The 23423-nt window shown below is 42.9% G+C and overlaps 1 protein-coding gene across 2 annotated transcripts; it reads right to left on the reverse strand.

Annotated features, from left to right (window-relative positions):
* Nucleotides 1-3023: 3023 nt before the first annotated feature.
* On the reverse strand, nucleotides 3024-10761 carry LOC147906177 (protein NRT1/ PTR FAMILY 8.5-like). Of its 2 annotated transcripts, none has more exons than XM_087376892.1 (5): nucleotides 10609-10761; nucleotides 10006-10245; nucleotides 9663-9880; nucleotides 8790-9355; nucleotides 3024-4092 (listed from the first exon to the last, which is right to left on the reverse strand). In XM_087376892.1, the coding sequence occupies exons 2-5, from the start codon at nucleotides 10175-10177 to the stop codon at nucleotides 3186-3188; spliced, it is 1863 nt and encodes a 620-aa protein (XP_087233018.1). In that variant the 5' UTR covers nucleotides 10178-10245; nucleotides 10609-10761; the 3' UTR covers nucleotides 3024-3185. The 2 variants fall into 2 exon arrangements, with proteins under 2 accessions (XP_087233018.1, XP_087233012.1); XM_087376886.1 differs by having other exon boundaries at nucleotides 10424-10761.
* Nucleotides 10762-23423: the final 12662 nt, after the last annotated feature.

Raw genomic sequence — 23423 nt, forward strand, 5'->3', positions numbered from 1 at the left:
AAATAAAAATAGCACTAATTTAAAAACTAACTTTAATATCTTTTTTTAAAATAGATGATTTTAAAAAACAAAATATATACATTTTCACATTTTAAATAAAAAATTACGTAATTCAAAAAATAATTAAAAAAAACTTTAAAATGCATTTAAAATTTAGAAATATTTTATAATTAAATTAGATATTCCTATAAACTAAAATTTAAATAAATTTTCGCAAAAAAAAAAGCTACATTAAAAAAACCTTAACTGGAATCTCCCGCTCCGTCCATCTCTGTCATTGTCCGTCGGTCGTTCTCCGTGGCTGCCATAATTCCGTTGAGCTCTCGCAAATCCGTCGATTTCGATGAGGAGGAGCTCGATCGAGGTATGAAGAATGAGGGGGGGTCCCTCTCTTTATATACGAAAATTTAGGGTTTCACTACCTCGATCGAGGTATTTCACATGCCACATACATATTGATCCATCATACCTCGTTCGAGGTATAGACATGCCACGATACCTCGATCGAGGTATTACATGCCACATATACATCGCTCCATCATACCTCGATCGAGGTATTCGACATGCCCCATACACATCGGTCCATTTACCTCGATCGAGGTATGGATTTGCCACGATACCTCGATCGAGGTATGTCAGCTGCCAGCTGGATACCACATACCTTGATCGTGGTATCGGACATGTGGCCAAGTCATCGGTCCAGCATACCAGGATCGAGGTTCCTGGATTTGCCATGGTACCTTGATCGAGGTATGTCATCTACCCTGTCGGATGGCACATACCTCGATCGAGGTATTTGACACGATCGAAGTCATCTATCCACGATACCTCAATCGAGGTATGTGGACTTGCCACAATACCTCGATCGAGGTATAGTTGGCTTGCCATGATACCTCAATCGAGGTATAGGTGGCATGCCACGAGACCTCGATCGAGGTGTAGGCTCGGTTCGGTGAAAAAAATTCTAGGACCTCGATTGAGGTATTGGCTTGGCTCGGTTGTCCTCGTGTGTGAGTTTCATTGGAGACCGAAGCAAAACCTTTGTATTTTCACTCGAGCGAGTGTCACACTCACCCGAAAGTGGTCTGGAAGTGGACACCCTTAGCTTGCTACCTCCCTAACATGTCACATTGGTGATGTGGTATGATGTGGCACCCTAGATAACATCACTAATGACCTGATAGCTCACCATCTGTCTAATGTGTGGCACTCCTTTGATGGCATGGCATTGTTGACTTGTCACTTGATGATGTGGCAAGTCGCCTCGATGATGATGTGGTACTGTGGAGCTTTCTAGGACTTGAACCCATGACCTATGTTTTGACAATAGGAGGACAATAGTATAGTCTACCACTATTCCAAGCACAATTTGATGAATGATTCTATCTTATTTGGTCACCCTATGTTCTTAGATGATATTGCAAAGCTTTTGTATGAGAAGTAGACCGATGTGGTTTGAAAGATTTGGCCACGTTTGACTACAGTATTGGTCAAGTATTTTGGCCAAGGATGAGCTCCTAAATATATGTATTTGTTGATAGCAAGGTTCAGGCAGGAAGAAGAGGAGATTGTATGGTGATATGTGGATCAGGAAGCTAGGCTCCTAGATTTCCTAATTTCTATGCAATTAGATGATGAGGGGTTTATTGCCGGAATAACTCAGTATGCATTGAGCCATATGGGGTTTGGTGCAACGGATGAGTTTCACCTCGAGTTCAAGTGGAAGTTTCTGCCAACATGGAGCATGCAAAGGTAATTATGGCCAAGTTTGATAGAATTTTTGATGACCATGGACCATCATTCCTCCTTCCTCTGTGCATCGAACATCAAGGTGGCTTATGGTGGATCTGCCTTGAAAAAACCTCTTCCTCTCCCATCTTATCCTCCTTCTCCATAAGTCTATATATCTCCTATCCCAAGTGTTGTTCCTCACTTCTTAATCTTGAGAAGAATGTTGACGAGTTTTACATTGAACTCATGGATTTGAAAAGTAAGGTTATAGTTGCTCAACCTAATAAGTCCAAGGTGGTTTGTCATGGCTGCAACCAAAACGGGCATTATTGCTCAGGGTGTCTGAATCCTCCTCTGGTGTAAGTTTTTGATAGATCTAATGCTAAGGTGAAAGGGTCAGATTTTGAAGAGATAATGCCTATTAAGGATCCTTCATCTAGAAATGCCTCTAGAAGAAGAAACATGACAATAAATTTGGTTCTCCTCCCCCTATGCAATGGGATGCATCTTTCAATTGAATAGAGTAGATTGAAAATGTCTATGGTTTATCAATGCCACACAAGGGTACGGTTTTATATACACTTATCCCCTCACGTGCTCTTTCTCCTCCTTTGGAAAGCATAGATGCAAAAGCATTTAAAGACTTGTTTGATGATGAAAGTGCTAATTAGCTAGAAGTCTTGAAAGCTAATGCTAGTGATTGTGATGAGCTTGAGATTGATAGTGATACTTTCCATTCTCCAATTGATGCCTTAAGTCTCACGGCTCAAGAGGAATTTGCCATGTGAAGCTGAAAGTCTTCTACCTAAGGCATTAATAGTATCTGTGTAAGATGCCATGCACGGCATTGAAGAAGAATGCAACAATTAACTATGGGTGCCAAATGTAAAGAGCTAAGAGAACTTCCCTTGGTCACGTATAATTTTTGGAGAGAAAGCGTGCCAACCCTCCGAGCATGAAAGATATGGTATATGTTGAATGCAAAGTGCCATTTGATTATATCTGATAATAATATCTACTGTCCTTAGCTTTGTAATATTCAAATTCAAAAATGACATTACATTTATTTTGTAGATACAATGATACGTGAACTTCGAATTGTTGATAGGACTTGGACTACGAGGACATAAATAAAATGAAGAGATCAATCGCTGAGAAAAACAATATTATGAATAAAAGCATTCATAAATTTGGAAAATGCTAACTAGTTACTCGAAAAACTGATTTGTAATTTTTCGAGTTCTTGGGAAAAAATATTTGAGAAATGAATAGAACAAATTTCTGGATATTGCTTAAATCCAAAGTCATGTATAAAGTAGGAAATATAAGCACAAGGGATTCTCCATCAAGTACAACCACATGTCGGCATCTGAAAGTTCCACCTTATTCTATAATGCTACTAGTGGCCAAGAGGGGGGTTGAGAGCGGGCTGCTGCATATGAGAGCGAGCTAATTTAGAGGGGAGCTAATATAGACCGTGAATCTTGAGGGGAAATGGAAGTGGAAGCAAGGGGAGCAGAGCTAGGGCTAGGGCTAGGGCTAGGGCTAGGGCTAGGGTTGGGGTTAGGGGTAAGGGCAAGGACGTGAGTGTAACGATAGGAAGCGATACAGAAGAAGAGGAGGTCAAGGAAAGCAAGGGAAGATAAAAGGAAGTAGTAACAATCCAAGCGACTTTCTTTGGGATTAGCAGAAAGCCACTTGACTGTATGCTGCACCAGAGCTTGTATGAGATCAGCTGTATAGCTACCAATGGCCGATGCCAACCAGAACAATGCCCCCGACATGCTCCTCATCCCTCCCGGTAGTTGCTCGTAGAACATCTCAAATTGTCCTATCGCTGCAAATGTCTCTGCCACCCCCACCCCCACACACTGTGGTAGTAGCCACATTAGCCCCAGCTCCCTCCCCCCCCTCGTCGCCACCTTCTTCCTCTGCCTCTCCACCACCCCCGCCACCCCAAATGTCGCCCCTAGCACTATTATGCCCACCATTATCCTCGCCTCAAAGCCTAGCCCCCTCGGATTCTTCGTTAGCTTCCTCGCTGCGGGCACTAGTAGCATGTCGTATATGGGTATCGCTACGAGAAAGCTCGCCAATGTTATCACCACTAGTGCGCCAGGGGGGACATGGAACTTGTGGATTTTCATGTTTATGAAGTACGCTTGACCCACGGTTAAGTTTCCGATCTGGTTCAGCACTGCATTGAAGAGTATGAAACACGCCCAAATGGGAAGCAGATTCAGCACAGATTTGCATTCTTCGACTTGATGGACTGTACATAGCCGCCAGGGACCGCGAGCTTCTGTGCTGCCTTCTTCTTCCACATCACCGGGTAACACAATGGCGGCCTTGTCCAGGCATCTACAGAAGACATGAGACGAGAAAGGATTCAAGTTATGAAACGTTACTGAAAGACGATTTTATTCGATCAAAGTACACACGTTGCCGTTTCAACCTTGTATCATTATTCAGATCCAGACGCCAATATGCCCTCCATCGTTTCACTAGATTTACAGCGTCATGATTGGTAACTGAGCCTAATTAATTAACTTGCCGGAAGCCACCCAGAGAAGTGCAGACCAACCGATGCATGTGGATGAAACGACCACAGTGCGAGCTGATCAACCAGAACACATCAACGAAGATGGCTTGGAAGTTGGGAACACCCCCCTCCAAGAGCAAGGAGAGTCCAAGCATGGACAGGAAAGGTAAGCGTCGGACAATGACTCGGACTCTCCCACAACCACAAGGAAAGCAGAATCGCTTCGAACTGCTAAAGGTAAGGCTCGCAAAGGCCTGTCGATCGTTCATGTCTATGTACCATTGGCAGAAGGCATGGACCAGGACTCGGAAAATGAGAGCACATGACAGGAGCGGTCGAAGGCCTGCACTAGCCTTCATGTCTTGGAACGTAAGAGGAACTCGTGCCCAGTGGAAGCAAGATGTCATCAAAAAGCTGACGAAGAGAAACAGACCGGACGTCATGGCGCTGCAAGAGCTAAAGTCTGGCTCGAGAAGTTTAGAACGCCTCCGAGCAACAAACTATGCCCTCCTCAGCAACTGCCCGATTAATAGGAAACAGAGACAACCCTCCTAGTGAACGAAGCGCTCACAGTAGGTGCCATCATGAAGACCCGTTAGGAGAATTTATAGCAGCAGAAGTTTCATACCAAGATGCAAGTTTCAGTGTGGACTCGGTGTATGCACCGGACACAACGACACAAAATATGGACCTCTGGGATAGACTAAGGCAGGTAACAGATGATAAGAATGCAGGAGACTGGAATAACACAGTGAATGTGCACGATAGATCCCATGAGGGATCAGAAATGCCCTACCAGGAGCGAGTAGCATGGAGACTCTTTGAGTCAAGCTGCGAGCTGGTAGAATGGACCGATTTCGACGGGATGGAAGATCTAAAGTGCTTCACTTGGCACAACGGACATTCGGACACAACTTAGAGGGCAGCCCGCCTAGACAGAGTGTACTTTAGCAGAATGGGAATGTGGATTAGGCCCATCATACAGGGAAGGATATTGAGGGAAGAGATTGGCTCAGATGACTCCCCTTTGATAGTCTATTTTGATTTGCAAGGAATGCGACAAGAAAGGAAGGGACCTTTACCCTTCAAGCTAAATACGTCTATGATAGGATAGCACAGGCTTGGACCAGAGAAGGAAGCAAGGCGATCACACCGGATAAGAAATGGCGAAACTGTATAAACACGGTAACAGTCTATGCTAAAGATTATGGAAGACAAAGAGCGAGAAACAGAAGGGTCCCGGAAAGGCTGGCAATAGGGGCCAGAGTGGCCTTGTGGACGGCACTCCAAGGAAATCCTTAAGACAGCATCCTAACAACTTTGCTAACAGTTCCTGAGACGTCAGGAACATGAAAAACTCAAGGGAGGACAGTGGGAGATTGATCACAGGAGATAGGCAAATCGACTAGTGGAGACCATTGACAATGCTTAACACTATCTACAAGATTATAGACAAAGTGTGTGCAAATAGGATAAAGTTCTTGCGTAGCACGCTGCTACATCCCCGATAATATGGGTTCATTACCGGACGAAATATTAAGGATGTAGTTTTAAACACGCTACTGGCCATAGATTATGCCTTGACACAAAGAGGGAAATATATCATGTTGAACATGGACCTAGAGAAAGCATACGACAGGATAAGTTGGGATTTCATTCTTTGTACGATGGAGAGCTTGGGCTTTGGTAGCAGATTTTGCAACATGACCAGAGTGCTCATGGCAAATAAAAGAGCAACGGTCTCCCTCAATGGCTACCACCACCAGAGCTTCACTCTACAAAGATCGGTGAGGCAGGGATGCCCACTAGCTCCTCTCCTATTCACGATTGTGACAGAACCCCTTCTATGCCAAATTGATCATCAGCTAAACAAAGGCTACATCAATTAAGGTTGTATGACGATGCAGTATTCTACACACAGTTTTTCGCAGACGACAACACAAGTATAGTGGAAGGAACGTGAGGGAATATATGTTGACAAATTTCTTGGGATCTTCAATGAGTTTACTGCACTTTCAGGATTAAAAGTCAACGAAGCAAAAACGGAGGCACTATGGCTGGATCAGTGTTCACAGAAAACATTTTTCTCAATAAATCATAAAACTTGGGGTTTCAAATTTTGAAGGTTTTTCTTGAGAATTTGCCGACCTTTTACCTAAAATATAACTAAATTACCTAAAATTTTGCAGATTTTATAAAATTGAGAAAATAATTTTTACATTTGAAAATGAAAATGTTACAGGTTCATTGTATATAGTTTGCAGGTTTTCTGTGAACACTGGGTTGGATGTGGGGATGAAACCCGAATGGACGCAGAGCGTAAGGGCTAATTGGATCCCAACTGGACAACTGATCCGATATCCGGGATGCCCTATCGGAGTGCCGACTTCACTCAGGAGCAAATTGGATTGGGGGCAGTTAGGCAATTCAACGGATTACAGCCAAAGTCGAGAAGTGGAGCGGAAAGCCAATTTCTTTAACAGGGAAAATCACGGTTGCTAAACACATGCTCGAGTCTCTTCTAGTGTATGTACTATCCCTACTTCCGTTCTCGAATGCCTGTCTCAAGAAAGTCGACAAAAAATTCATACTTTATTTGGGAGGGGAGATGGCACGCCTTCAATGCAGACTTGCTATTCACTCCTAAACAAGGAGGAGGAATAGGACTGATTACGATGAAATTCAAGAACGAGGCCCTATGCTTTAAAAGCTTGCACCAACTTGGAAGCAGTCAGCCTTGGGCAATCATAGCCCGTAAGCTTATCACCAAGAATGCCCCGAAAGGCATAGGAGACCCGTGGCAAGATGTCCTAATGATGGAGGCTCATATCAGATACCCCAATCAGAAATTCTCAGTAAATTAGTATGTATCTAGAAGGAGAAGATTCAAGGGAGCAATTGGTGCGGCCTCATAAACTTATATGGCAACGCTTCCTTTTTTTTTGTGAAAAAGCTCCAATTATATTAAATTGGAAGAAAAGAAAAAGATTATAGCACTGCCCCGAAGCAAAGTCAACAACCCCAACATGCTGGGGGGATTCCTATTCAAAAGGGAGGTGCAACTGTCTCTCATCTAAAGAGGATTTTGCTAGCACAGTCTACAACAAACTTATAGGAAGATCACTGTGGTTAACAAAGGACCTTAGCACATGGATGGGGCTAGCATGGGTTTAGGATGGGAATCTTTTTGTCATCATTACTCCCATCCTAGACCAAGTGGTCTAGGATGGATTTAGAATGGGAGTAGCCACTTTTCCTCCCATCCTAGACCATGTCCTCTAGACCCTGGCAACCAGAATGGGTTCCCCTTTTTTAGGGATTCAAAAACATGCAAGGATGACATGTATCCTTGTCCCCAAGTGGTCCCCACCTCCTAAACACATGAAATGATGCCATGTGTCCTCTTCCTCCTAAACCCATCTCTAGTTCTTTTATTGTTAGCACATGGTGGGATGGGAATAGGATAGAAATATGCATGGGACCACTTGGGACCACCTTTTCCCATTCTCATCCTATTTCTTCCCATGTGCTAAGCCCCAAAGTGGGCCTTCGAGCAGGGACCGGAGGTAATAAAGACCCACCCAAGAATGGGGGCTCGACTCTACCAAAAGGGTCTGAGGACCTTCAGGCAAGTTTGGGATCCGGGAGGAGGCAAATGGAGGACGCCTCAACAGGTGGCAGAGCTATTTGATCTCAGTAGACCAGAGATATAACTAATAAGCGAAGTACTAGGCAGAGTGAAGTAGAACTGGCCCACAGGCCACATATACAAAGAGGCGATGGACTTCAAGAGATTTCTATGGAAAAACGAAAAGCCGCTCACCAAGTTGGCGCTAAACGATTTTAGGAACGAACAGAGCCCAACAGGGATTCTAATTGCCAAGAGGCAATGGAAATTCTTCGCCCCCATGGACAGACTCGTGGTATGGCGACACAGACTCTCCAAAGTATGGAAAGCAACCCCCTCTTTTAGGCTCAACTTCCTGATGTGGAGAGTAATGGTAGGCAAGATGCCATTGAAATCAAGGATTGCAAAATGGAACTGCAAAGTCTGTCCCTTTTGTGCTTTGTGCAAAGGTTTTAGAGAAACCCATATGCATCTATTCTGGGAATGCCCAGTGACTAAGGAACTATGGATGGAATCAAGCTAAAGTGGAAGATGGCCCTTCTTGGGGCAAGAACGGGCAAAACGATCTCACCTACAGAATGATTCAAGTCCTCAAAGCATTAACACTGTAGATTTTGTGGCAATTCAGGAACGACGCAACATTTCAAAGGATCCCAACAGGGAAGATTCCAAACTCGAGGAGATAAGGAAAGCAGTAAAATTTGTTGGAGATAGGGATGAAGCATGTGGAGCACTGAGCGGCATGTGGCGCTAGAAAAGCCTTTTGAAGGCGCCTTTTCTTTATGTAATCCTTTTATTTTATTTACATCAATAAATATCGTTTTCCCTCGGGGAAAAAAAAAAACCTTGCCGAAAGAATACTGACTCATCTAGATTGACAATAACTACCTGAGTTGAGCGGTGTGCCGTAGCCTTGCTTCCCGGCCTTTCTTATTAGGAATTTCGTAAAGCTTGCTCGGATCGGAAGGCAACTGCCAATTTTTCTTCCGAAACGCCGCGACGAGAACTTGTATTATGCTGGCATAGGAGTTTCCGTCAATGGGAACGTACCTGTAGAGACCTGTGCCAGTGACGAATAGAAGAATGGAAACAACCATGGCGATGGCCAGAACCAGGAATCCGAGTCCCCAGCTTATGACAGATTGAATGAACACAATCAAGGTAAGTCCGACCAGGAGAGAGAAGCAACTAAAAAAGTAAAACCAATTGAAGAATTTCTGTCGTGTCTGAGCTCCTTTTGGCGTTGTGGCATCGAACTGGTCTGCACCAAAGGTGTATGTGCAGGATCGTAGCCCACCTGATCCTATGGCAATAAAGCAGAAGGCTATTGTAAGAAACGCAAGCTGGGCGGAGCTTGCTTGTGGACATTTGTCTATTCCTGCAGCTGTAGTTGGAGTGCATTGAGAAGCGTGGAGATTCTTGGAGTAAGCCGCGGTGGAAAGAAGGAAGAGACCCTGCATCAATCGAGTCAATCCAAGTTTAGGTCTTAATGGAGCCCGCAGCATCCAAAACCAGTTCTCAGATCACGAACGGCTCCATGCTCCGAGAAACGCAGAAGGTTTTGATTCTAACTCCGCACACGTTACAATATAACTTGGAGGATTCGATCATCTTACAACTAATCGATGTAGAAGAAATTTTAAAGCACCAGATCGTCACTTCATCCATCCATGTGGCTGAAAAGCGTAGTGGGATTTGAACAGCAGATCACGAACTTATTCTGAGGGATTTCAAAGACTTAAAGACGGGGTAGATTGTCACCACCAAAGTGAAGAATGAAGAACCAAGGATTGTGCGATAGCGTCCGAGGTAGGAGTCCGCTAGGTACGCGCCCACCAGAGGCGTGAAGCTGCAGGTACCTGAGACTGCGTTGACGATGTAACTTGCCCTCACGTAGTTCATGTTGTACTTCGAATACAAAAAAGGGACCATATTCCACAGAACGCTCATGGATCCCATTCTCTCGCAAATTTCGTTACCTGCAATCGCTCACGATCAACAACAAATTTTCAAAGAATTATAAAAAGGGTGCAACCGAGATTACAGCATTAATTCAGGGAGCAACGAGGTTTGATTCGTGCAGATGGAAGGTTTGGACGCGTACCTATTAGGAAGGGCATAGCTTTCCATCCACCTCTTGAATTCGTAGAGCTCAATTCAGCCCCTATAGTCTTCCCGTTTCTCCACGACGACGTCGCGCCAACTGAGGGATACAACGCAACGGAACCATCGCTCTGCGATACTTCTGGACCGGTAGGCTCAGATAACTGCACCATTTTGTAAAAAGGGTGATGGTACAGGAGTCGATTCCGTCCGCCTCTGTATACTTAAGCTTCCACCCTTGCTGAACACAGGAAGCAGTATTTTACTTCAAGGACGAGCTCCACATAATGTGATAAAATACGAGTTTTTAAATATATATATATATTTTTTGTATTGAAATTCGAGTTTTTAAATATTCTGTAGCTCTCGGAACTTCCGTGTCAGACCATCCTGAATGTGAAACTGTACAAGCAGAGTACGGATTGCATCTACTGGAGGCCGGGTCGAGACTATGGTTATAAAGGTTCGCGTAAGTGCTCTATCAGACTATGTTACTACAAGCAAAAGAATGATTGTAATGAATTATGCAAACTTTCGTGTACTGGAGGCTAGACAAAAGAGCTAGGTGTCATCTGGTGTAAGATAAGGCTCAGGATAGATCGACGCGGGGTGGCCTTGTCGTATTTGACATGGACCCAGGTCCCCGCGTCAAACGAGCCCTTCCTCCCGGCAGCCTAGCCCAGCCCACTGCCGGTGACGGAAACCACCACCCGAGGCCGCTATGCTTGCCCCCTCCTGCTTTTTGCAGAACCTTCAACCGAGCAGTGCTTAAATTTGCTCGGCAGATTGAGCTTCATTAGAATTTTGGGCTTATATGACTCCCAAGAATTTCACCATCTCAGCATTCATGAAGCTCAAGCATATCTCCAAGACTTCAACATATAATGTACATACATATAGTTAGTAGTTAGAATTTATCTGCTATACTACTAATATGTATGCCAAATAATGTGAGTCTCCCTGCTCTAGAATCTCGAGGGCCTGGCATTAGTCTCGGAGTCTGTGCAATTGTCATCTTCAGCTTAAAATGGGATTTGTCCGGAGTGTCATCTTCATTTTGAAGCTTAAATTTTGTTCAAAGACTTCACGGAATTTTTAATGAAGCCTAGAGGTGTCCACGAGCCTCCTCTGCACGAGCCTCCTCTGCAGAGACGTTGTTACAGCCCGCACGATTCAGAAAACGAAACAAATTAAAGGCGGTAGCGAAGCAGAAACCGACAGGGAATTCACAGGAAGTGGAAATCGATCGAAAAGGCAAAATGAAGAGAGGATCGAGGCCAAATTAAGTTCCGAGCGTCTGGAATGATTGCAGAGATGAAAGCGAAGGGGCGATGGGCAAAGGAGGGAGCAACCCACTGTCCAGGATTGTCGTCGAGATCATCGTGGTCCGCCATAGCCAAAGCTTCCAAAGCTCACAAACACAATACCACCTTTCGTCGACCCACAGCACCTACCAGCGAGGAATAAGGTTGATGGACCCCAGGAGGCTGCGTGATTCATGCTGTTGATGTTCCGACTTCTGACTCCGGCGGTTGATAATGGACGTGGGGTTGACGCGCAGTCCTGTATTATCAGAACACTAAGAATCACATGGGCGACGATCAAAAGGAACCAAACATCTTGCTCGTCAATCGGTGACGAACGTACTTTGATGTACAAATGACAGCCTTAAAGTGCCTCTTTACTTGGCCAGCACTAGGAGGTTTTTTCAAATTCTGAAATCCTGTGCTTCCACATGGCACAATATACACCCTTAGATTTTTTAAATTCTGAAAGCCCAAAAGCTTTGAAAGCTTTTGAAAAGCTGCGTAAAAAGCCCCTCCATGGCAGCTACAGCCTCCCCTCAAATTCCCTCCTCAACCTCCAACCCTGCTGCCCTTGCCTCCCTTCTTTGTACTCCCCCCTTCTTCATATTCCGAATCTTTTGTGTGCTTTTCTGATGCTTGTATGGACTGAGTTCGTATCTGGGAGCACCGCCTCCCTAGAACGTATCCTTGTTAGAAGCGATTGCCTCCTGTTGCGGCAGACCAAAGAAATTTGGAACTAATCAAAATAGCCCAATGGAGATCGTAGGCATGAGAACATACCCATGGTTTTGTTGGAAGCACTAAATTTTCTGCGGCATCATTTACCGTGCTCTTACATGTTGAAGGGGAATGCGTTCGCAAATCTAGCAATGCCTATTTGTCAAAATTCTAAAGATACTGGGCCAAACTAGCGATGTGGCGCCTTTCTTCACCAAAATTAACTTGTCCTGATGCAGATCCGAGTGGAAGTAGGAATGCAGGTGACGTATCTGGCTCTTTGGAGGTACGTGGATGACCAGTATGACTTTAGCGATATAATATTTCCAGAATGATTATTCTACATGTCGAATCCTTGTTTATGAAAACATTGTGGTGCTCAATTTACAACAGAGGCGGCAGAAAGGCATCAGCGACGTGGAAAGTGTCCTAAATCGATCCTTCAAGAATGAGAACGATATGTACGGTCATTTCAATTCTGAAATGTTTATGCACCGTCTGTTGCTCTGGTCCGTATTAATGTGCTACACCTCCAACACTGGAGGTGACTATTCGAAACGGGGGGATGGCACGTTCCCCTATGATATATAATTTTTGGAGAGACATGTGCCGGCTCTCCACCATACATTACGTATGGTTTTTTTTTTTTAACACCTCATCTTGAGCATGCACACTTCTTCGCACATTTTGTTTCCGCAAGGGAATATTACATTTGCTTGGTTCGACCAACATACTAATCATGTCTGCAACACTTCTGTTTTCGAGATGTTTGCAGCCTCCAAACGAGAGAGATTGAAAGAGGGGGAAAAAGAGATTGAAAGAGGGGAAAAAGAAGAGGGAAAAAGAAGAGAAGGAAGAGGAGAAAAGAGGGAAAGAAGAGGGAAGAGAGGGGAAGAGAGGGGTAGAGAGGGTTTCTACACCCATCATTGCAGCTAGCTGCAGGCCAATGCAAATAACAAAAATAACAAAAGGAAAAAAGACGAAGCACTTTCTTACTTGGAATAGTCCCGCTCGGTGTTTTGTGGACTGGCCCAACAAAAGAGAGGAAACATACCATTTTTCAAATAACTAGTTAGAGGAAGGAGGAGTTTAAAGAAGCAACTTCTCAAAGAGATTGGATTGAGGAGACAAGGAGAAAGAGAAGGAAGAGAAATACACACTAGAAGAGGTGAGTCTTCTTTCATTCACAAAATCTCGTTTTTTGTCTTCAATCCTTTGAAATCAAGCATGAAAACTAGCACATAGCCTTAGCAATACAAGGAGAAACATGCTTCAACACTCACAAAACGAAATCTCACAAAAAACGAACCTACATTGTTCAAAGAGGCTCACCTTCTTGAAAAACTTCTTTTCACATAAGCAAAGAGGGAGAAGGGTGGAGAGGGAGCACAAGTGTTAGGAGAGGGGTGAGTAGTGGTCAGGAGTGGAGAATAGAGTGGGAGGTCATTAGATATAGGTGGGAGGACATCTGCACTTATAAAATCACAACATAAGTTGGAAGGAAATATATTAACAGTTATAAAATAGCATCTATGAGCTTCTTTTTTAACTTTAAACATAAAGTGTCCTGAAGCGTTACTATATAGCAACGTTTTGACTTGTTCCGTCGCTATATAGCGACGATTTGCTCTGTTTCATCTCTATATAGTGACGTTTTTAAATAAAAGTATCACTATATAGCGACTAACCAGCGTCGCTATATAGCGACGATGTGGGTTAAAACCCAAACCTCGCAATGCGGCACTTTCTTTAGCAATCTCTGGAACAACAAAATAGATACATAGCAAAATTGACAGGGCAGTCGAAGTACAACAAGAATGCATGCCCACTGTCAAAGCATGGCTGCAAGAAATGAAGGATGAGTTTTTTATTCAAGTTGACAAAATGGACGCTGACCAAAGAGAATTACAGATTGAGAATACACTCCTGAAAGACCGCATCTATGCACTTGAAAATGTTGAAGTATAGCTTAGAGAAATGGCAGCAGATGTAGACGGTGTGTTTATGACAACAACAAATATTACTGAAATCAAGAATCAGCTCAGCAAAACTTTACAGGAAGCATGGGCCAATCTTCAAGATTTTTGCAATTGCTACACACCCATATCAAGCATTTGCTTCAGCTGCTTATGCATATGAGGCTAGAGTGAAAGCAGGAACTCAAAGACAAATGCCATTTGAGAAGAAAGTTTCCATACTAGGAGAAGAACCTGCTAACACCTCAGAAACTCCTACAATGCATGCAAAAGAGGTTAATCAGTATGCCCAGGTAGAAACAAAAATTCCTGCATTATTTGCAAATGCTGATGCTATGCATTAGGGGAGAATTGGGGTCTCCAAAGGGCCCCCAATTAGTGTTTCCTAATTTCAAGGGATTAGTGAGGTATTTGAGGTGTACCAATGGGAGTGCTCCTTTTTGTGGGGCAATTCCATGTTGAGGTGGAGGGTAGGGCAGACCTGCAAAGAATCCCTATTGGCTACTCCTCTTACACCGAGGACCACTCAAACCATCCCCCCCCCCTCAACCCATGCTTGACCCTTCTCCGATATGCACCTCCCCCAAACAAACCTACAAGTCATTCAAGAGGCGGTGGGCCCTTTTGGGAAAAATTTTCCCCTCTCTCAGCTTGTTACAGGCCTGCCCCCTCCTCTTCTCTGGTCCCAGCTCCATCCTCCCTCCATTTTTCAAATGTGGGAATGCATTTGGCATCTTCTCTAGCCCCTCCTGCTCTGGTCCACTATGTTTTTCCCTCTCCAGCACCTCCTGTAGCAGCTGCTCATTCTCTCTCCACTCCTAGCTACAACACCTCTACAATAGCAGTTGCTCATCCCCCTCTGCTCTTTCTTCCTCCATTCCTAGCTATAGTACCTCCTGTAGTTGTTGCTCATCCCCCTCTGCTCTTTCTCCCTCCATTCTAGCTACAACACCTCTTGGAGCAGCTGCTCATCCCCCTCTACTCTTTCTCCCTCCATTCCTAGCTACAACACCTCTTGGAGCTTCTCTCAAGCTTCAGTTGCACCCTCTATACCTTCTTCCTCTCTCTCCCTCTATCGGAGCTACTCTCTCCCTCCAAGTTGCACTTTCTAGTCCACTATTGCTGTTGTGACCTCCATAAAAGCATGGTGAGGAGACCATACATGTACTCTGTGACCCACAGGATCTAAAAATGCACTGGGTGAATGGGTGCCTTGCATCTATAGCTTGAATGATTGGAAGGGCCGCATCATGAAGTTCAAGCTTGGGAAGAAAGGATTGCTTACAAAGGTGCAACACATCTACATGGGGAAGGACATGTGCCTTCCTCTGTCAAGCAATCAATCGACAATACCATCGCATTGTATGTCTGCATTTTGTGTAAGATTTTGAAGTGTAATGACTCAGCTTGAAATCGTATTTTGAAATAGAACCAGTGTAATGAGTCAGTTTGAAATTGTATTTTGAAATAGCACTTGTGCATAGCAGATGTATTTTGAGGAGTGGGAACCAGTCGAGTGCTTCTTAGGTAAGTTTACTAAGAGCTTGTCTCTCAATGTTGAATCTGCCAGCAAAGTATGGGTGGTCGGATACAAAAGTGTCGGTCTTTATGAGGTTAGCTCCAGCATTGATTTTAATATCTCATTATTTGGATATTGTTTGTTTTGAGAATCATCATAGTTTCTAATTATTGGAAGCCTATGTATGTTTGAATTGCGATATGCTACTCCAGAATATGTTGCATGCACCAAATACCATGTCCTTATTAAGAGATGCAGTGAAGAAGATGCTGACAACGGTGGGTATGGATTATGATACCATCCATGCTTGCTGTAATGATTGTATTCTCTTTCATCATGAGCATGGAGATTTGGCTAGTTGTCCGAAGTGTGGGGAGCAACGATATGGAGATGACTTGCAGGGTGAGCAGATCCTAGTAAAGATCTTGAGACACTTTCCCATCATTGCGAGAATATAGCACATCTTCCAATGCAAATCCATAGTAGAGTTGATGACTGGGCATGCTACACATCGGTCCACTAATGACACATTGAAGATTCCTGCAGACTGTGTAGCATGGAAGCACATAGAGAATCAGTGGCCGAACTTTGTGAGGGAGCCATGCAACTTACATCTTGGGCTCGCCATGGAAGGCGTGAACCCTATCGAGTTACGCTCGACATGGCCTATAGTCTTGGTGAATTACAATATCCCACCATGGCTAACAATAAAGAAGGGACACTTCATGCTTGCACTGCTTGTGCCAAGGAAGTACAAGGCCAAAAATATGGATGTGTACATGGCACCTTTGATAGAGGAGTTACAGATCTTATGGAGAGGAGTGCAAGTCTTTGATATCTCTAGAGCTCCTAGACATATCAATGACATCTTGGTTAGGGGAATCTTGATGTGGACCATGCATGACTACCCAGGATATGGAGAGTGCATAGGTACATGGTTTTTTCTTTACATGTATAATATATGATACTTTTTTGACTGAGAGTCTCTTTCTAGCACGTCTTATACTAACACATTCATGGATTCTTGCAGGACTTGCAATAAGTGGGTATTATGATTCTCTTGTTTGTGGAAGGGTTTGGGTGCTCTTGCATGACACTCCAAACACATGAGGAAAATGGTTTATGAAGGTCATGCTTGCTCGACGATACCTTCTGCTAGACCATCTCGCCCGTGGAGGCCGGCTTGATCCACTACCACCATATTTGAAGACAAGTGACTAGATTCAGGCTTGGAGGACAAATGGAGAGGAGCCTCCTCCTGGTATGAAGAGGCTATCCATCTTTCACGAGCTTCCTTATTGGGGTCAATTACAAATCAATCATCTCTTGGATCCCATGCATATCTTCAAGAATGTGGGGGCTACTATTTGAGCACACTTGGTTGGTGACAAAGGCTCGAGAGAAGTACAAGAAGACTTGCGTGCTATGAATAAGATGCCTCATTTGTGGCCCCAAGTGCGTGTTCATAAAGTTGTCCTCCTGAAAGCAACATGGATCCTATCCAAGAGAGAGGAGGCATTAGTCAAGGCAAACATTGCCTCTTTTCAAACACCGACAGGATACATGCGTTGCTTGAAAGGAGAATTTTCAAAGGACAATAATCTTAGTGGGCTCAAGTCCCATGATTGGCAAAAGGTTTCACAGGTATTCTAATTAAGGTGTAGGATTAGTGTACCGATAATCATGATACGCTAGTGTAATTATGATTATGTTATATTATTGACATGACTTCTTTGTTGCTTGGATAGTTCATCCTCCCAATTACAATGAAAGGGTGCTTACAAGAAGATGTTAGAAATGCTATATTGAAGATCACTGGTATTGTGAGGTATGCTTACTATCAACTCACAATGATTGCATTTTCTTCAAGTTAAGTTGAATAATATGTAGAGTAATTATGAATATCTTACATGGGCACATGAAATAGGTGGATACCTCAAAAAGAGATCTCCATATCGAGCATCGAGAAGGCTAGGGTGGAATCCATCGAAGCCGTATGCTTGCTTGAGAAGCACTTTCCCTTGAAAACTCAAGTGCACTTGCTTGTGCACATAGGTGATGAGGTGGCCATTGCAGGTATTGTTCATAGTCGATGGATGTTTTTTCTTGAGTAGTTTATGAAAAATTTAAAGAGATTTGTAAGGCAGAGAGCAAGACCAGAAGCAAGCATGGAAGAGGGATGGCAGACTTATGCAAGAGTCATTAGTTTATATCACGGAGTTTCTTGCATCCATGGATCTCGATATGCCGCAGGCTTGGCATAACAAGGATGATGATCTCATCATTGTTGGTGAGGTTCCCCAAGGAAAAGTGATTGAAAGAAAGATGAGCGAAGAGAAAATAGAGAAATTCAATAACTTTTTTATCCTCAATAGCAAGGAGATGCAGAAGTGGATTGAGAGATATGAAGCAGCCAAAGAAAAAAGAATAAATGCAAGGATGAGATTCAGAGTTAGAGCACAACCATATTCATGGGATCCTATACTTCTCCCCACTCACATGTCACTTGATTGGCTACAACTGGCTCTACGTAAAGCCTAACATGATGGAAAGACAATAAATGAGTGTGAGTGAGAGTTATCATCTGGATGTATGATGCATGTAAGTTTCTTACCTCTTGACAGAAATAAGTAATTATTTGTGGCAATATACGTGATGAAATAGATGCATCCTCATTGTTTTAACAATGCTCTTTCGCAATGCAAAAAGTACAATGCATTATGGTCATATGGACAACGGAACGCATCGATTCAAAGAGAGTCACATATGATTGTGGAGTCATGGCTAACTTTACACAAGATAGCCGAAAAGTGCTTCGGATACCAATCTTCTCTCCTCACAGTTGGATTATTGTGGGACCATACATGAAATCCATGAAATTGATTTTAGACAATTTAGAATTTTCATTCTTGATGTAAAATGGTTTAGAACTATTTACAATGGACCCCATGCAGTGATAGTGAGGAAAGACAGTAGTGGTTTCTTTGCAATAGACTCCACCAAACTTTGGACCGATGAAAGTGATACTTTTGTTCTTCCCGAGCATTGTGACTAGGTACATACTAATTATGATTTAATTAATTGAAAATTAATTGGTACATGTGCTTAAGCATAAATTCATATAATTAATGGCATTTGACACCCATCTTCAATATAGGTGGTTTTTCATCCGGATCATTCTGATCCAAGATGGTGGTATCTGATCCAAGTTGCAACATGAAGTAAGAAAATTTTTGAAGATAGAGATGTAGATATGGAGATGCCACTACCAATGCCAGATCCAATTGATCCAGATAGATCTAGTGAAGAAGATGAAGATCACAATATGAGCCAAGAGGAATATGTGCATAATGACATCATATGGGAGGAAGATGGAAATCACAATATTGAGGAAGAAGATGACGATCATCAAGAATCACCCAACTTTATTGAAGATGTGCATAATGACATCATACGGGAGGAAGATGGAGATCACTATATTGAGGAAGAAGGTGACAAGATCAAGTCTTAGGTGAATGTACAATGCCATAGTATGATGATAATATAGGAGATCAACTCCATATAGAGTTGGAGATAGACTTGTTTGGTGCACTGGACTTGCTCAGGATGAAGCCATTGATGTAAATGCTCTTCATTGATTTTTTTCATCTTGGACATGAATATATGAGCTTCAAACTTGATGGACATGCTCTTGTACTTTTATTCTTTCAAAGGATCAAACATGTATCAAAAGAAAAAAAAAATGTCATTGGGAAAAACTCTCTTTAAAGGTCGGTATGGGTAAAAACACTCTCTATAAAACATTGCTATAGGAAAGTGTCTCAGAGTTGTTATATAATGACCTTTTACAAGTCTAGTAAACGTCACTATATACCCACCATTTACAAGTTTGGTAAACGTTGCTATATACCAACATTTTATAAAATTTGCTATATACCAATGTTTTACAAAGGTAGCTATATACCAACCTTTTTAAACCCACCTTTTGTACTCATAATTAGCACACCTTGTGCACTAAACGTAGGTGCTTAACCATCAAAATAAGGCCCATAAGTAGTAGTGTATGCATTTTTGTCAAAACTGCTTCCATGGTGGCTCGCTCCTTTGGATTAGTCTTACATAGCGAGTTCCTGCAATCTACCAAGATTTTGTTGTAATGTGTCCCATCACTATGTTGTCACACTGAGAGCTCCTACAACATCTATGAAAAAGTTTGCAATTTCTGTATAAATAACCAACCAACAGCAAAACAATCTAACTCCCATTCCCATGCACCCCTAGAATTTGGACATGTATTTGTACTGGCCACACAATTCTGGCACAAACCATGGAAATGCCTTTGGAGAGCATGAGCCGGGTCTTGCAGATACTTGCTTTCAATGTAACTTAGAAGATTATTTCCTAATCAATAATCCCTACTCACATCTTGCAAAGTCCAACATGTAGTTGGTTTCTTGTAGACTGGTGTGAGCATATCTATGCTCATTATGAGATTGGCACCACCGCCATTCTCCACTGGTGGCATTCTCCACAGAGATTGACACAGGTTTCTCAATGCCATTTCTTAGGGCCTAATAAGAGATTGGCACCACTGTCATTCTCCACTTGTACAGATGTTTACCCTACTATTCTAGGAGGGGTATTCCAATGATCATAGGAGAGTGGTGTCTGATTCCAATCCACATGTGAGTTTGATGATCTCAGTGTCACTATGTAGTTGCCAGCATGAGATTGGCATCACTACCATTCTCCGCTAGTGGTAGTCTAGACAAACTGACCTATAGATTGACATTCCACTAATTTTATTGGCTGCAGTAGGATAATGGCAAAAGTGACAATGCACATGTGAGTTTAGGATTCCTTGTGCATGTTTTCAGGTCATGGTATGAGATTGGCACCACTGCCATTCTCCATTGGTGGCATTCTCCACAGAGATTGACACAATTCCATATGATCTCTACACAGCGGAGACAGTGATCACTACATAGAAGAATGCACATGTGAGTTTAGGCTTCTCAATGCCATTTCTTAGGGCCTAATAAGAGATTGGCACCACTGCCATTCTCCACTTGTACAAATGTTTACCCTACTATTCTAGGAGGGGTATTTCAGTGATCATACGAGAGTGGTGTCCGATTCCAATCCACATGTGAGTCTGATGATCTCAGTGTCATTATGTAGGTGCCACCATGAGTTTGGCATCACCTCGGCATCACTGCCATTGTCCACTAGTGGTAGTCTAGACAAACTAAACCTATAGATTGACATTCCAAGGCCTAATAAGAGATTGACACAATTCCATATGATCTCTACACAGCGGAGACAGTGATCACTACATAGAAGAATGCACATGTGAGTTTAGGCATCTCAATGCCATTTCTTAGGGCCAGCATGAGTTTGGCATCACTGCCATTCTCCGCTAGTGAATATCTAGACAAAATAAACCTATAGATTGACATTCCACTAATTTTATTGGCCGGAGTAGGATAATGGCAAAAGTGCCAATGCACATGTGAGTTTAGGATTCCTTGTGCATGTTTTCAGGTCATGGTATGAGATTGGCACCGCTGCCATTCTCCACTGGTGGCATTCTCCACAGAGATTGACACAATTCTATATGATCTCTACACAACAGAGACAGTGATCACTACATAGAAGAATGCACATTACCACTAGCGAAGAATGGCAATGGGATAATGGCAAAAGTGCCAATGCACATGTGAGTTTAGGATTCCTTGTGCCAATGCACATGTGAGATTAGGCTTCCCAATGCCATTTCTTAGGGCCTAATAAGATATTGGCACCACTGCCATTCTCCACTTGTACAAATGTTTACCCTACTATTCTAAGTTTAGGCTTCACAATGCCATTGTCTAGGGCCCAATAAGATATTGGCACCACTGCCATTCTCCGCTTGTACAAATGTTTACCCTAATATTCTGAGAGGGGTATTCCAAGGATCATAGGATAATGGTGCCCGATTCCAATCCACATGTGAGTTTGAGGATCTCAGTGTCATGTAGTTATCTGCATGAGATTGGCATCACTTCCATTCTCCACTCGCAGTCTAGATAAACTAAACTTGTATATTGACATTCCACAAATTTTATTGGTTGTAGTAGTATAATTGCAAAAGTGCCAATGCACATGTGAGTTTAGGATTCCTTGTGCCATTTTTAAGGTCTTGGTATGCTACCATTCTCCACTGGTGGCATTCTCCATAGAGATTGACACAATTCCATATGATATCTACACAGCAGAGACAATGATCACTACATAGAAGAATGCACATGTGAGTTTGATAGTCTCAATGTCATTATGTATTTGCCAGCATGAGATTGGCATCATTGCCATTCTCCACTAGTGGTAATCTAGACAAACTAAACTGGTAGGTTGACATTCCACTATATTTATTGGCTGTAGTGTGAGTTTGATGATCTCAGTGTCATCATGTAGTTGCAAGCATGAGATTGGCACCACGGCCATTCTCCGCTAGTAGTAGTCTAGACAGACTCCACTTGTAGAAGAATGCACATGTGAGTCTGATGATCTCAGAGATTGACATAATTCCATATGATCTCTACACAGCGGAGACAGTAATCACTACATAGAAGAATGCACATGTGAGATTGGCACCACTGCCATTCTCCGCTAGTACTAGTCTAGACAGACTCCACTTGTAGAAGAATCCACATGTGAGTTTGATGATCTCAGAGATTGACACAATTCCATATGATCTCTAGATAGCGGAGACAGTGATCACTACATAGAAGAATGCACATGTGAGTTTAGGATTCCTTGTGCATGTTTTCAGGTCATGGTATGAGATTGGCACCACTGCCATACTCTACTGGTGGCATTCTCCACAGAGATTGACACAATTCCATATGATCTCTGCATAGCGGAGACAATGATCACTACATAAAAGAATGCACATGTGAGTTTAGGCTTCTCAATGCCATTTCTTAGGGCCTAATAAGAGATTGGCACCACTACCATTCTCCACTTGTACAAATGTTCACCCTACTATTCTAGGAGGGGTATTCCAGTGATCATAGGACAGTGGTGTCCTATTCCATTCCACATGTGAGTTTCATGATCTCAGAGATTGACACAATTCCATATAATCTCTACACAGTGGAGACAGTGATCACTCCATAGAAGAATGCACATGTGAGTTTAGGATTCCTTGTGCATGTTTTCAGGTCATGGTATAAGATTGGCACCACTGCCATTCTCCACTGGTGGCATTCTCCACAGATATTGACACAATTCCATATGATCTCTGCACATGTGAGTTTAGGCTTCTCAATGCCATTTCTTAGGGCCTAATAAGAGATTGGCACCACTGCCATTCTCCACTTGTACAAATGTTTAGCCTACTATTCTAGGAGGGGTATTCCAGTGATCATAGGAGAGTGGTGTCCTATTCCATTCCACATGTGAGTTTGATGATCTCAGTGGCATCATGTAGTTGCAAGCATGAGATAGGCACCACTGCCATTCTCCGCTAGTAGTAGTCTAGACAGACTGAACCTATAGATTGACATTCCACTAATTTTATTGGCTGTAGTAGGATAATGGCAAAAGTGCCAATGCACATGTGAGTTTAGGATTCCTTGTTCATGTTTTCAGGTCATGGTATGAGATTGGCACCACTGCCATTCTCAACTAGTGCCATTCTCCAAAGAGATTGACACAATTCCATATGATCTCTACACAGTGGAGACAGTGATGACTACATAGAAGAATGCACATGTGATTTTAGGCTTCTCAATGCCATTTCTTAGGCCCTAATAAGAGATTGGCACCACTGCCATTCTCCACTTGCACAAATGTTTACCCTACTATTCTAGGAGGGGTATTCCAATCATCATAGGAGAGTGGTGTCCGATTCCAA

The sequence above is a fragment of the Dipteris shenzhenensis genome, chromosome 1 (genome assembly GCF_047967505.1).
Source record: "Dipteris shenzhenensis isolate YYH24624 ecotype China chromosome 1, Dip_SZ_1.0, whole genome shotgun sequence".
NCBI classification, from domain to species: domain Eukaryota; kingdom Viridiplantae; phylum Streptophyta; class Polypodiopsida; order Gleicheniales; family Dipteridaceae; genus Dipteris; species Dipteris shenzhenensis.

What these genes read in the sequence shown, in the direction of transcription:
- LOC147906177 (XM_087376892.1), bottom strand. Translation starts at nt 10,177, where the DNA reads ATGGTGCAGTTATCTGAGCCTACCGGTCCAGAAGTATCGCAGAGCGAT. An exon ending in AGCTATGCCCTTCCTAATAG is followed by an intron (nt 9,881 to 10,005) that starts GTACGCGTCCAA and finishes GAGCGATTGCAG; the next exon opens with GTAACGAAATTTGCGAGAGA. An exon ending in CTTCATTCTTCACTTTGGTG is followed by an intron (nt 9,356 to 9,662) that starts GTGACAATCTAC and finishes CGATTGATGCAG; the next exon opens with GGTCTCTTCCTTCTTTCCAC.